We start from the raw sequence: 12579 nt of genomic DNA on the forward strand, positions 1-12579 counted from the left end.
GTTTCTACACCTGATCTTATCAGTGACCTGCCAGTATAGAGATATGTGCACGGTGCTGACTGTTAGACCGGTGTGCAGGTCGTTATCTCATCTCCTGAACTCAAAATGAACTCCCAGTTTCCTTTCAGAAGGACAAATGAAGGCGAGTTGCTTTTTTACTGTAAACTATAAACGTGCATTGTGCAGGCGAGCTGCCTGGCTGACAAGACGAGAGACAAACAAGTGCCCGAAATGACAGCTTGATGCCGAAACAATGTTCCTGCAATGCTGTCTCTGTTTTCACTGAAACATGAGGATGAAGAAGACAAAGGTGAGCAGTACGTGTAAGAACAGTGGTTCTTTGTTGCACAAACTGATGTGTTTTGACACACGCAGACCTCACCGCTGCATGTCACGTGCATCAAGTGATTCATCTTCTTTAGTGGTTACTGGAACAATGAAGTCATGTTGTAAAGCACCTACAAGACCTGTTACACGATCAGACAGGTAACCAGGCCAAGCGCTGATCCGAAGCATTCTCTCTGATATTCATTTCAGCGTCTGCACCAGCCAAAGTGGAAGTTTCTGGAGTGATGCTGCGGCTGATAGTGGGCCCGCTCCGTGACACTCAATCTGCCGCAAATCAGATCAGTGCATCCAATCTGCGTTGCTTTTCAAGAAGTCTGAATGAAGCTACCTAACTGAAAAGACAAGGGTAGGGATAAAAATAAATAACAACAACAATAAATGGGTTCTGTTATTGTGTACTGTTTGTGTAGTCAGGCACTGGCTCCATGCGGTCTTAAAGAATCGCAGCTGGGTGAAAACGACGTGTAATTAAACTAATGTCTTTTCTACCTTTGGCAGTAGTTTGCTCAGAGTCCAATTAAATTCATATTTGGGTAGTGACTCAAGTAGTTCAGCAACTTTATCTCTATTTTGAATCAGGGATGCCTGAAACTACAAACGGTTTTGGGCCGTATTATTTCACTTTTATTTTCCACGCCCTATTATTGTTTTCGTGCTGAAAGCTGTGAAGGCATGCCCAGGTGATGTGTTCACCAGGCTGCTCAACATTCGTGGAAGAACTGTCAACGCTCCGGGCTCACTCACCAGTAAAGCTTCCCAATCCCACCCTGAAGAAGAATCACTATGGCAATACCTAATACAAATACATGATATAATATGACATATGTCCGATATACAAGCCCAGACTAACTGAATACAAAACCAAAGCTGAAATTCCCGTGATTTCCTTTAAACTGGGGGGGGGGGGGGTCACAGGAAATTCGTTTTAATTATTTTCTAAGTAGTCTCAACAACTAAATATCTCACCCTGAGTAGTTTTGCTGTTTCTCTAACAGCCAAAATGACATTTTTACAATGACAGCGGGCTTATTTACAAGCGACAACCATGAGGAGTGCGAGGGGCACGGCTCCGCTTAAGCCTGAGCAGTCCCGTCCCTCCTCAGCGTGACTGAGGATCGTGTTCATCTGCTGACACCTGCTGGATGTTGTATGACTGCAATCAAGTAGAAAATGGAAAGCTTGTTGGGTTCTTTAGTTACATTTATTTGTAGAAAGCCTCTTCTCAAACTGTGAAATGAGAACAGCCACGTCCACAGTCATGAAACAATGCTTTAATTCGTTGGTTATAACAGACACAATTAACTCATCTAGAGTTAATGACCTGGGACAGTATAACAAACATTTCTGCCCACATATCCTCCTCCTTTTCCTTTTATGTTACAATAAGTCTTCTAACAAGTCGAAATATTAAAAAAAAAAAAAAAAAAAAGCAAAGTACTAACATGAAATACAGCACATGAGATGAGAATAAAATCTAAATAAAATCTAAAACGGAAAACTCAAATGAATAAAATAAAAAGGTGGATGTTAACCTGTGATCAAATTATCTCAGCTCATCACCTCTTTTAATCGCCTCTCAGGAGATGGTTGTTATTAAATTGGAACATCTTCTTCCAAGGTAACAAATAAACTTCTGAGGCTTGGATCTGATTTTTTGTCACAGAAAATTCCTCGAAGCTCTACATCTACAAGTGACTCAGAGAAGTAAACCATTTTTTACATTTTTCACGTGGTTTGGTGAGTTCATGTTATCAAGCGCCTTTAGACTTGTGACATTTCATTACAGTCAGAGGCTGTGAAAGAACTCACTGCCTGTTCACTACTTTACCTACTTTTTCTGTCTGCCATGTTTGAGTGTGTTTATTTAGTCTTTAATTGTAGACACTGGGATAAAAAGTAGAGCAGAAGAGTAACTTGTTTGCATCCTAAAAGCAAACCCACAATCATTGGACAATAAAATGAGGACGCATATCTTTGCATGACAGGAGCTGACACAGAGGACTTAAAATTAAGATGATACATACGGGGGAAAAGAAAAACACCCTTTTACATATCGGGACATACTAAAAATAATATTCCTTAGCTCTTAAAATGAGGCAAATACAACCTCAGATGCACAACGGCACGTTGTCTGTTACATCGTGTCATTATTCATTTAACAAAGTTAAGCCAAAATGCAGAAGCAGTGTGTGAAAAACTAACTACACCCTTACTGCTTTCATAGGAACCAGCAGCAGCCAGATGCTGAAAGTAAAATGCACTTGATTAACTGATCGCCAGCAAGTGTGAGCACCTCTATAAAAGCGGAGGCTTTCAGGCTTGCACTGCAACCAAGGGACCGGCACATCTTGGAGTTATCGAGCCGACCATGAACTCCTCTGAGTGCATTTTGGACTAGTTTCTGCTAAATAAATAATGACAAGATGTAATCTTCGTGTGCTGTTGTTCATCTCAGGCTGTATTTATATAATTTTGTGACCTGGCAAAGATTACATTTTATTTTATTATGTTCAGATAAGTAAAAGTTTTGTATTTAAAAGCAGGGTTCTTTCTTCAACTCTTTACTATTACATGAACTATATAGTACAGTAATGCTCACTGTGAGCCACATATAGTCCACTTTGATCTTGAGCTTTAAAACTTATAAAAACACAGTTAAAAGGTCCAAATCTATGCACTCTTTTCATAGTTGTCCAGCGGTCGGAATTGGAGTCTTTGTCTCTGGGGCCTTATGTTTGAAACTCCTGCTCTACAGGATGCCAGTAATTTGCAAAATAAACAAATTAAAAAGTGTGTTGTAGAATATATTTAAAATGTCATCATTTGCAGTTAATGGTACTGGATACAGTCAAATTAATCTGGATTTATCTGTGAAATGGGCCATTACCGTCAACATTTGTGTCAATTTGTGAGCATTTTGTTATTTTTATTGTTTTTTAGGTATATGATTACCTGGCCTCCAAAAAAAAGGCTATCACTGATAGGGTTTCTTATACAGAAACTAGCAAAGCAGTGAACAGTCGGGTGACTTCGGACACAAACACTGAATTATCCATGTATAAATCACTGAGTCTGAGCTCCCTGGTTCTTACGCTCCTGCCACAACTTCTTCTTCAGATCCAGCTCAGTGTCAGTGAACGATGCAGGACCCCAGTTAGTGATCCTCTGCGGTTCTTTGTGACCTAAAAGAGAGGGTCAAAAGAAAAGAGATGAAAAAATTACAGCGAGATGTACTGACAAACCGATCGCTGGTGTTCCTCTTTTTTTCTGCCGAGTAAGAGAAAACATTTGTGCCAGGGGCGTCAAACTCATTTTATACAGCTTAGTGTGAGCTTGGCTCTGCTAGTCTGTTGCATAACCACTGAATGATTCCTCTTTCTGACAATGGGCTTTCAGAAAATATTAATGAACCATCCATTTACAAAACTGACAAAGAGCAACCTGAGATTATTTCAACAACATTTTTTTAGTGTTTCGACATTCAGTCCACTGACACTACAAATAAATGCTTCTGTCATAAATCGAGGGCTCCTTGGCTAAGCGGCTTTAGTTCGGTGTGGTCTGGCATGCCGCGGGTAATTTTTTTATTACCAAGAGTGCCGTAAAACTGACAACGACTCAGACCTCTGGCTCGGACTAAATTAACAGTTCAGAGAACCATTCTCATAACACGACCCATTCTTAATGTCTTGTCCTGCTGCAAAACACAGAGAAGAGTCCCCAGATTTTTCCATACTTCTCTACAATGTGAGAGCTCGCCAGTCATTCATCAGGCTGGACTGAAGTCTTAGACGATGCTGCCTCTGGCCGGTGCAAATGGAAATGAAATTCATAAACGAAGAGCCCTCCTACCTGGCTGGATAAGACGCACCAGTCCCTCGTGCTTGGCCACCTTGTCTTTCCAAGTCTTAGTCTTGTTAGCTGCTCGCTCAAGTTTCCTTGTCACTTCCTGTATGTGAGGTAGGAAAACAGAGGTGTTTTATACGATTAACTGTTTCTGTTCTCATAAAAACGATTTTCAAGTGAATCTGTTTTTTTGTTAGGAGACAGAGTTCGAGATGTGCAGAGGAAGGAAAGTGGATAGATTGTACAAAGGATGTTGACAATGGGGCTGCCAGGCTGGAGGAAAGGAGAAGGAGACCACAGGCAAGAATCATGGAGGTAGTGAAGGAGGGTTGATGTGACAGAAGAGAAAAAGAGTGATCAGATGGAGGCAGGTGATCCTCTGCGGAGACCCCTAGGGGGACCAGCAAGAAGAAGAGGAGGAAGAAGAAGATAATCTTATCACAAGCTTTTCCATTTCACCTTTACTAGGGGTCAAAGTCATGCATGAACATATAATGTAAGTAGGGCATTATGTTTTTTAATCTTATTTTAAAGAAGCTTGATCAGACAGTAAGGATATACACAGTTCTGTGAGATACATGGCCTCTGTCTTCTGAAAGCTGACCTCATATTGCTTCACTGCTCCCTGCCGCTCCCTCTGCAGCCTCTCCAGCTGCTGCACGGCTGCTTTCAGGTCTCTCTCCTTGGCCAGATGCTCGGCCATTAGCTCCTGCTTCTCTGCCTCGGTCTGAGACAGCGCCCTCTGCTGCTGCTGTTGGATCCGCTCCAGTTCTGCCCTCTTGGCTGCCTCCTCTTCCAGCAGGCTACACATGAACACACACCAAGCATTCCTAAGATATTGTTTTCACTTTTAACAGACGGACGGATGGAAAATCAAATAAATTGACCACATAACCACAAAGTGACTGAGTTAAAAACTAGTAGGAGCCTTGGTAAGACTTCAGGTCAGTTGATCGGGTTCACAAACAGGGAGCTGACATCACCAGATTTACTTCCTGTATGTATCCACATGCCGTGTAGCACGTGTGTGTGTGTGGGCGTGTTTTCGAGACCTGGCCTGCAGCTTCCGCATGGCCTCCTCATCGTGCTTGGCCTGCCTCTCATCCTCTAAGGCCTCCTCCAGCCGGTGGTACATGTCCTCCAGCTCTCTGACGCGCTGCAGGTACTGCTCCAGTTCACTGGACTTCTGGGCCACCTGCTCCTCCATCTGCTGACGCACCTGAATGAGTCAAGACACAAACACACGCACAGTCATCCACATTTTTAATCAATGGGCTCTTTCACTCAGAGCAGTTATCTACACGTCAACTGTTAGTATGCTCTACTGCAAAACAAATCGCCTTTTATTGCTCTGCAAAGGCATTTGTCTGTCTTGTTTTTCAACTTGGGGGGATGATTAACTTGTTGGCTCATCTGACACTCAGACCAAAGATGAGTCAGCATCCTGCGATGGATAATTTGAGCTTTTTTAGCCTTTGTTTCCCTTAAAATACAGACGGCTTAATCAGACACTCAAAACCAAGAGACAGAAAGTCACCGTTTACCGGACACATTTATTTTTCTTCTTACTTAGAAAAAAAAATACATAAAACTGTGTCACAATGCAATCAGGTGTTGTGAGAGGCACACTAGTTACCATCTTCTCTCTCTCCAAGTCCAGTCTGTAGCGATCCTGCAGATCTAACTGAGTCTGCTTCCTCCTCTGCTCCTCCAGCGCCGCTTTAGCCGCAGCCTCTTCCATCTTCTGCAAAACCCCCAAAAAAGAGGAAAGAGTTGCTCAACTGGAAGCCACATTAGCCTGCAGGGAAGTTCTTGACTGGTTTTACTTAAAGCTGAACTTCACACAAGTAATGCTAGCATCTATTTCTAGTGCAATTAGCGATAGGTATATTTTGTTAAGTAACACCAGGGTGTGTTTAGCAAAACAATAAAAAAAAAGAGCCATCTGGCAGAGTAAAAGCAGAAGTGAGAAAGTATAACTTTTCTAAAGTTCTAAAAGAATCATACGCCCAGGCCTGCTGCTGGATGCAGGTGTCCATGACTGACATGTTCACAAACAGTAGTTTGCATAGCAGTTTTGTTTCCCTCTTTCACTGTGAGTGTCACATTAAACTCTCTGTGTTCTTAAAAAAACAACTGAATACATAGAAATAAATAGGAAGTGGACAGCACCATGATTTTCTCTGGAACTTAGGTTACACTGTAGCAGTGCTTCAACACTTTTCATTCTCTCCTGGATTAGTTTCAGGACCCCAGAAACAACCCCCCAAAAAAGAATCTATGTAGCATGAAAAATATATGAAATATATATTTTGTTAGGTTTATAAAGGTTTAAATCTTCTAGGCTCTGTTCATTGAAGAGCAAATGTTACTGTAACCAAGGCAGTCATAATTCTTCCTCCCACATGACAGGGCTTTTAGAGTTTTTAGTTGACTTAAGCACAGACAATTCTCATGGCTTCCAGCTCTCTCTGTTTGCTCTCATTGGCCGCCTGGAGTTGCCTCATCCTCTCTGCCAGGTCGTCTTCCTCCACCTGCTGCCTCTGCCGGAGCTCCCAGCGCCTGAGCCGGGCCTCGCGGTGAGGAGACAGCAGCCCCAGCCTCAGCTGCTGGATGCACGTTTGAATAGCTGCCACAAGACAGAGTCACCGGCTGAATTATTCCCACGACATTTAGTCATTATGGATTTTACGTTGAGTCAGACACTGACATTCAAAAATTCAGAGGCAACATTAAAGAAAATGAAGAGACAGTGATGATGAGACCTTTTTATGATGAGGAAATTACAGAGGGCCGGAAAATGATGAGTCAGTACCTTGAATCCATTCCTGCTTCTTCTTTTTATCTGACGCGCTTATCTCAAAGCTTTTGTCAGCACACTTTATAATAAAAAGGCATTTCTTCCCTTCTTTATCTGGCAGCGACTGCAGGAGAAAGAAATATTAGTCGCTGCTATAGCGTATGCTCATCATTTTAAAGTCTTTCGTTTAAGGAACATGTAGGACATGCAGGTCAGCTGTTTACCTCCACACAGCAGCTTTGGTCCAGAATTATGTCTCCTTTCTTCTCCTCGAGATCCTCACACACATAGTACGACAGTGAGGTGGGTCGGAGGACAAACCAGCGCTCGGTCCAGTTCTTCCTGACGTGCCCTTTTTTCATCATGTATCCCTTCAAAACACAGTGTAGGAAAGAACATATGAATACAGTAGCTACACTGGAAAGGTTAAAAAGTCTCTTGCAAAGGGCTGTCTGGGAGGGTTAGTGTAGCCAGAGGTGCAAAGCCACCTAAAGAATAATGCAGTGAGAGATGAGGGAATTTGCATTGAGGAAGCTGACATTTTTATCTCAGTGGCAGCAAAACCGTGAAAGCTCACGGTTCAGAGATTTTTAGATGGGAAATCTGAAGCTGCAAATATGAGAAATATACAGAATAACAGATCAACATCCTCTCTGACCTCCTTGAGAACGTCCAGTATGAGCTCATTGAAGACCTCATTGATGCCCATGGACAGGATCTGGTGGTTTAAACCTTTGCTGAAGTAACCCATTCCCACCAGCTCAATCAGCTCCCAGGCAGTCAGGAAGTTCTTCGAGTTCTGACGCTGCTTATATTCTGCAAAGCTCTCTTTACTCCAAACAGTCCCCATGGCTTCCGTGAGCTTTCGCAGGAAGTACTCGATCTAAGGAGATATGTAGAAGCTTTACTTGAAGCTCAGAGCTTTGGTAGAGGGAATGGTAAAACATTTCAGACTACGGGATCCTCACCTCTTCCATGACGATGACTAGCGGGTATCTCTCCTCTGACAGAAAGTTGAAAATGCACCACACTTTGAAAGCGTCATTATCTGAGATGAGCAAATGTTTTGTGTGTATATTTTTCTTGTAACAAAGTGTCCAGCACATCCTGTTGAACTCCATTATGTCGAAATCCCCACATACCTGAGATTAAAAATGCAGAATTCAGTCAAATTCAAAGTCGGATCAAGGGTTTCGTGTTTACAAATGCTAAGCAGGAGACTGCTTAGAGCTTTCAAAACCTCGAGTCTGCAGGATGTGAGGTGCAAACGTGATGTAATTAAATGCCTCATTTTTATTCAAGTCAGAGCCTACGAGAGAAAAGCGAGAAAACAGAGAGAAACAAAGCAGTTTCCTGGCTCGGTTTTATCAAACTTTTATAAAATGCACGTTTGTCGTGCGTTTGCCGCTTGCTAAGCTGCAGAGCGAAGACACAAGGATCCACTTGTGCCAAGAGTATGTGAGGATGAAACTCATTTTATTCACAGATTTCATTAACATTCATTAAACCATTATTGCATTGATTAAAAACAAAACAAAACACATTGCTACTCTGTGTGCACTGAGCAAAACAGACCATGATTAGTCATCGTTTTCAGTGCCACAAAACCGTGTGTGAAGTGTGTGTTGGCAGGTTTTTACTATTTTTATTGTGTAACTGACTACTTTTTTTTTTTTTTTTGCGTTTTTAATTTTCGTCCTACAAAGCCTTTTGAGGGTTGTTCCTGGCAAAGTGTGATATCCAGTGTAAATAAAAGCTTTGGCACTTCTTAGTGTCGACAACACGATGCATCAAAGGGCCTGTTTGCAGTTAGCTTTAAAATGCATGACGGGTAAGCAGTTCACAAGCGCACAGTATCAAAGACAATGAGCAATGTTGGGGTGACACATTTGACCATATGTCCTTTGTAGACATGTCATGCTTTGAGATGTATGCACATGTACAGCAGCTTATTAAGATTTTAATTTATTGCATGGAGGGCCTTCAAGCTGGTGTTACGTGAGCAGTAACAAAATGTGAATACAACTTATCAGCTGGACAGCTTGGAGTCACGGGTGTAAATGACTATGTGGAGCAGATGTTTGCTGGTGAGACACATTTTAAAGTGTAAACAAGGTCAAAAACTGCTGAATACTAAGAATTTGTATCATCAAACAGGATGACGCATTTGTCATCCGAGTCTTGTCTCAGAAGTCTCAGCATTCTTGCACAAGATGCTAAAGCGAGTGAGTCAGAAACCTGTCATGTTAAAGTGAACACTGCATATTCCAGATTTTTTATTTTGGTGCATTACTGTCTTGACAGGAGAAGACAGTAGGGAGAGAAAGTGAGGGCAAATGATGCACAGGAAAGTGGTCTGGGGCAGGCTTAAACCCAGGAGTCTGCAGAAGCCTCACCTGGTTAAGCCAGGTGAGCTATGGCGCCACCCCGTGATCAGCTTGTGTTCACAGTCATTGTTATTCAGCGAGCACTGAGAGAGTGTTAACATGTCATAGTGTTTAACTGACCAACTTCTAGTTTTCACATCTCTTAGAAGTCTCAAGTATCCATACTGAGAACAACATTTGAACCAAGGCTCTTTGCTCCCACCTTGTCAAGAATAAACCTGTTGAGGTAAGGCATGTAGCCCTGGTTGGAGAGAGGCCCTTCATCGTTATCTTTGAAATGCTCTTCAAGGGCCACAGGGTCATGTGGGATCTTCATCACTGTGCACAGATTATGAGACAGCACCTGAAAAACACAACAATAAATGGACAATAAACAAAGGAACAGATGCTGCCGGGCTTTCTTGGATATTTTTATGGCAGTCTTGAAAAAAAAGTTCTCCAGGTTTTCTGAAGGTCTTTGGACATTTGCTGCTTTTTCACTCCTTTTTCATTAAGTCCTTGTATGAGACAATTTTAAGAAGAAATTTTTGTTTGTTGTTGTTTGTTAAGCCACTTACTGGTGACACATGACTCATTCAAGCATAAAGAAGGCTCTAAACTCGATGTGTCGTGAACCACTGTTGTGTCTACACCTAACAGACAACTTAGCAAAGAACCCATTTTAAGATAATATCTTTAGGCACTTTGTTAATAGCTCCCTGTCAGTGCCAGACCCAAAAGACTATCTACAGCACATCAGTATCTGAAAGTCATGTCCTTAAGAGAAAAGAAAAACTCCAGTCTAGACCCTTTAATTGATTCTTCTACTGTTTCCTGAAGCCTCATCAGAAATGGTCTCAGTGGACGGGTGGATATCAAGAAGCCGTTCTTAATGAAGGCAAACTACAAAAAAATCAGTGGTAACAGATCTTACTGAGCGATGAATCCAGATTTGAAATGTATGTTTCAAACCATCATCAGTATGTATGGAGGAGGCAAGGGGAGAGAGGTACAACAGTGAGTGTCTACAGTCATCTGTAACACAGGGTGGAGGCTCTGTCATTGTGTGAGCTGCATTTATCAATATAGAAAAAAAGCACCATCAAATTTGAATCTGTTACATGCAATATCATCTGGAAAGCATCTGATTGGCACTGGATTAATTGTTCAGAATGACAATAATTTCAAACACAATGCCAGTGCAGTAAAAGCACACCAAGGTGGTTATGCTTGGATAGGATAGACACAATGAAACACTATGAGTCATGGACTGGCCTCCCCAGAGCCTAAACCTCAACATTTTTAAAGCAGCGTGGGATCATCCTGACAGAGAACAGAAACAACGAAGAGCTTTAATTGTCCTTCAAGAAGCCTGGAGAGCTAGTCCTGAAGACTTCGTAAAATAAATGGCAACAAAGCTGCGTGAGAGTTCAAGTCCAAGACGGATATTGACTTTTAAGTTTGTATGAATTTTATAAAATGTTTTTGCTTCCTATTCCGCATTTCCACCTATCATTGCACACATTTCAATAAATCGCTCCACCTATTTCCTATTTTCCTAGCAAATACAAAGATGAAGGCCAGCTTTTGGACAGTACATTACCTCAACATATGTCAAATTACACTTCCTCAAAATAACACACACGAGGTTAAATTAAAGGTTAGGCTTGGGTTCACTCTCGCCGTTTTCATGTTTGCAGATATGCATGCAAAACACTTCTAACATTTACAAGCACTGCTGACCAAGCGTTAACTCCAGTTCTTGAAGATGAATGTTCACTCCTCAGAACAAAGCTTGTCCCTGGTGATTAGTGCGACTGCGTTAATGCACCAGGGTACAAAAGGTTTTACGGCTTCGTGTGAATAGTTCAACAAGCAGTGTGTATAAATACATCTCCATAAATAGGGACTTTTTCAGTTTTCCTGGCTGTGCTGCAGTGTCCATATGTTAGAGATGAAAAACCCTGCAGGAGCCTTGAAGTCAGACAGTGTCTTTGTCAGGCTGGGCACACAGACAGCAGAGCCACCAGGCAAACAAACTTAGGCCCAGGCTGTCATACAGTAAAACACCACCTCTTTCTACAGTGGAGCTGCCTGAAACTGGATTTTCTTTGACAGTATATGTTTATGATAACATGATTATATGTTTAAGCCCACGTTTGTAACAATCCCTGCACTCAGCATAATTTGTGATTGAGGGAAACACGTATAAAATTGAGTGAAAGTTCACGGATTTACTTTCACTAAGTTTTAACTAAGTAAAACCAACTCAGCCGCGTTTATCACACATAAAGTCAGAAAAAAAAAACAGTGAATACAGGAAGTGTCATTTATTCAGCGGTTACGTTACTGAGTAAAAATAACGGCAGAGTTTAAGTATTAGTGTCCTGCAGAAGAGGCTCTGAACTGGAAGAAGAAAAAAAGAACCGAAACGCACCTTTAACTGAGACTTGGAGACTTTTCCACGCTGATCCACGTCCAGGGCTGTGAATGCGTGCCATATGGATTTCAAAAGCTCCTCTCGCAGCCACATTTTGTCCCTCAGCAGCACCGCAGGAGGTGTCTGTGTGTCTCTCCGTCCGTCTCCCTCTCTGCGTATGTTTGCGGGTTTGAAACTATCCGCCTCTCAGAGAGAAGCGCTGCGCTAGAGGCGCAAAAAAGGGAGAAGTGTGATAGCGCCACATGTTGTTTAGTTTTTTTTATGCGTCCCGCTGCTAGTGGAAGTTTGTTCAATTCAATTCAATTCAATTCAATCTTTATTGGCAGACTACATGTCCATAAAAACAAGACAAGAAACACACACACACAACTCCCCCCCCCCCCACACACACACACACACACAACACAAGGTATACCATTAAATATATATATGTATATAAATAAGTATATAAAGCATTTGTAAAAATATAAAACCATAATATACATAAAACACAATTACTTAAAATAAATCAATAAATACACAAACACTTTAACCAGTGCTTTCTGAGACTGGATGAGTAACGGGAACCACTCACTGTCGGATCTGTAAGTGCTAAAATTATACTGTTACTCGAACCATCCAGTCGTTCTCTAAAACTGAACATTAACTTTCTTAAAAGTGCTTCAAAAGTCCAGACACCCACAGCTACAAACATCTGACTGGCACTACCACTTCTAGGTATCCTGCAAAGGATTCTCATCGCATCATTATATGCAACATGCAGCTTCTGCATGCTACAT

The 12579-nt window shown here is 41.8% G+C and overlaps 1 protein-coding gene across 1 annotated transcript; it reads right to left on the reverse strand.

Moving 5' to 3' along the window:
• Positions 1-1599: 1599 nt before the first annotated feature.
• On the reverse strand, positions 1600-12016 carry swap70a (switching B cell complex subunit SWAP70a). Its single transcript, XM_085454324.1, has 12 exons — positions 11798-12016; positions 9584-9724; positions 7963-8136; positions 7653-7877; positions 7219-7365; positions 7010-7118; positions 6642-6823; positions 5831-5938; positions 5247-5413; positions 4799-4997; positions 4201-4297; positions 1600-3530 (listed from the first exon to the last, which is right to left on the reverse strand). Exons 1-12 carry the CDS (start codon positions 11891-11893, stop codon positions 3412-3414), a joined length of 1764 nt encoding a protein of 587 aa, XP_085310450.1. The 5' UTR covers positions 11894-12016; the 3' UTR covers positions 1600-3411.
• Between the last annotated feature and the right edge of the window lie 563 nt (positions 12017-12579).

The sequence above is a fragment of the Copadichromis virginalis genome, linkage group LG1 (assembly GCF_057382275.1).
Source record: "Copadichromis virginalis isolate Kocher_CV1m ecotype Utaka linkage group LG1, C_Virginalis_male_GT1.1, whole genome shotgun sequence".
Lineage (NCBI taxonomy): Eukaryota > Metazoa > Chordata > Actinopteri > Cichliformes > Cichlidae > Copadichromis > Copadichromis virginalis.

Excerpts from the sequence above, each read along its gene's own strand:
- swap70a (XM_085454324.1), bottom strand. The coding sequence starts at position 11,893 with ATGTGGCTGCGAGAGGAGCTTTTGAAATCCATATGGCACGCATTCACA. Across the intron at positions 7,878-7,962 it reads TAGTCATCGTCATGGAAGAG|ATCGAGTACTTCCTGCGAAA; the intron begins GTGAGGATCCCG and ends ATATCTCCTTAG. Across the intron at positions 4,298-4,798 it reads GAGCAGTGAAGCAATATGAG|GAAGTGACAAGGAAACTTGA; the intron begins GTCAGCTTTCAG and ends CCTCACATACAG.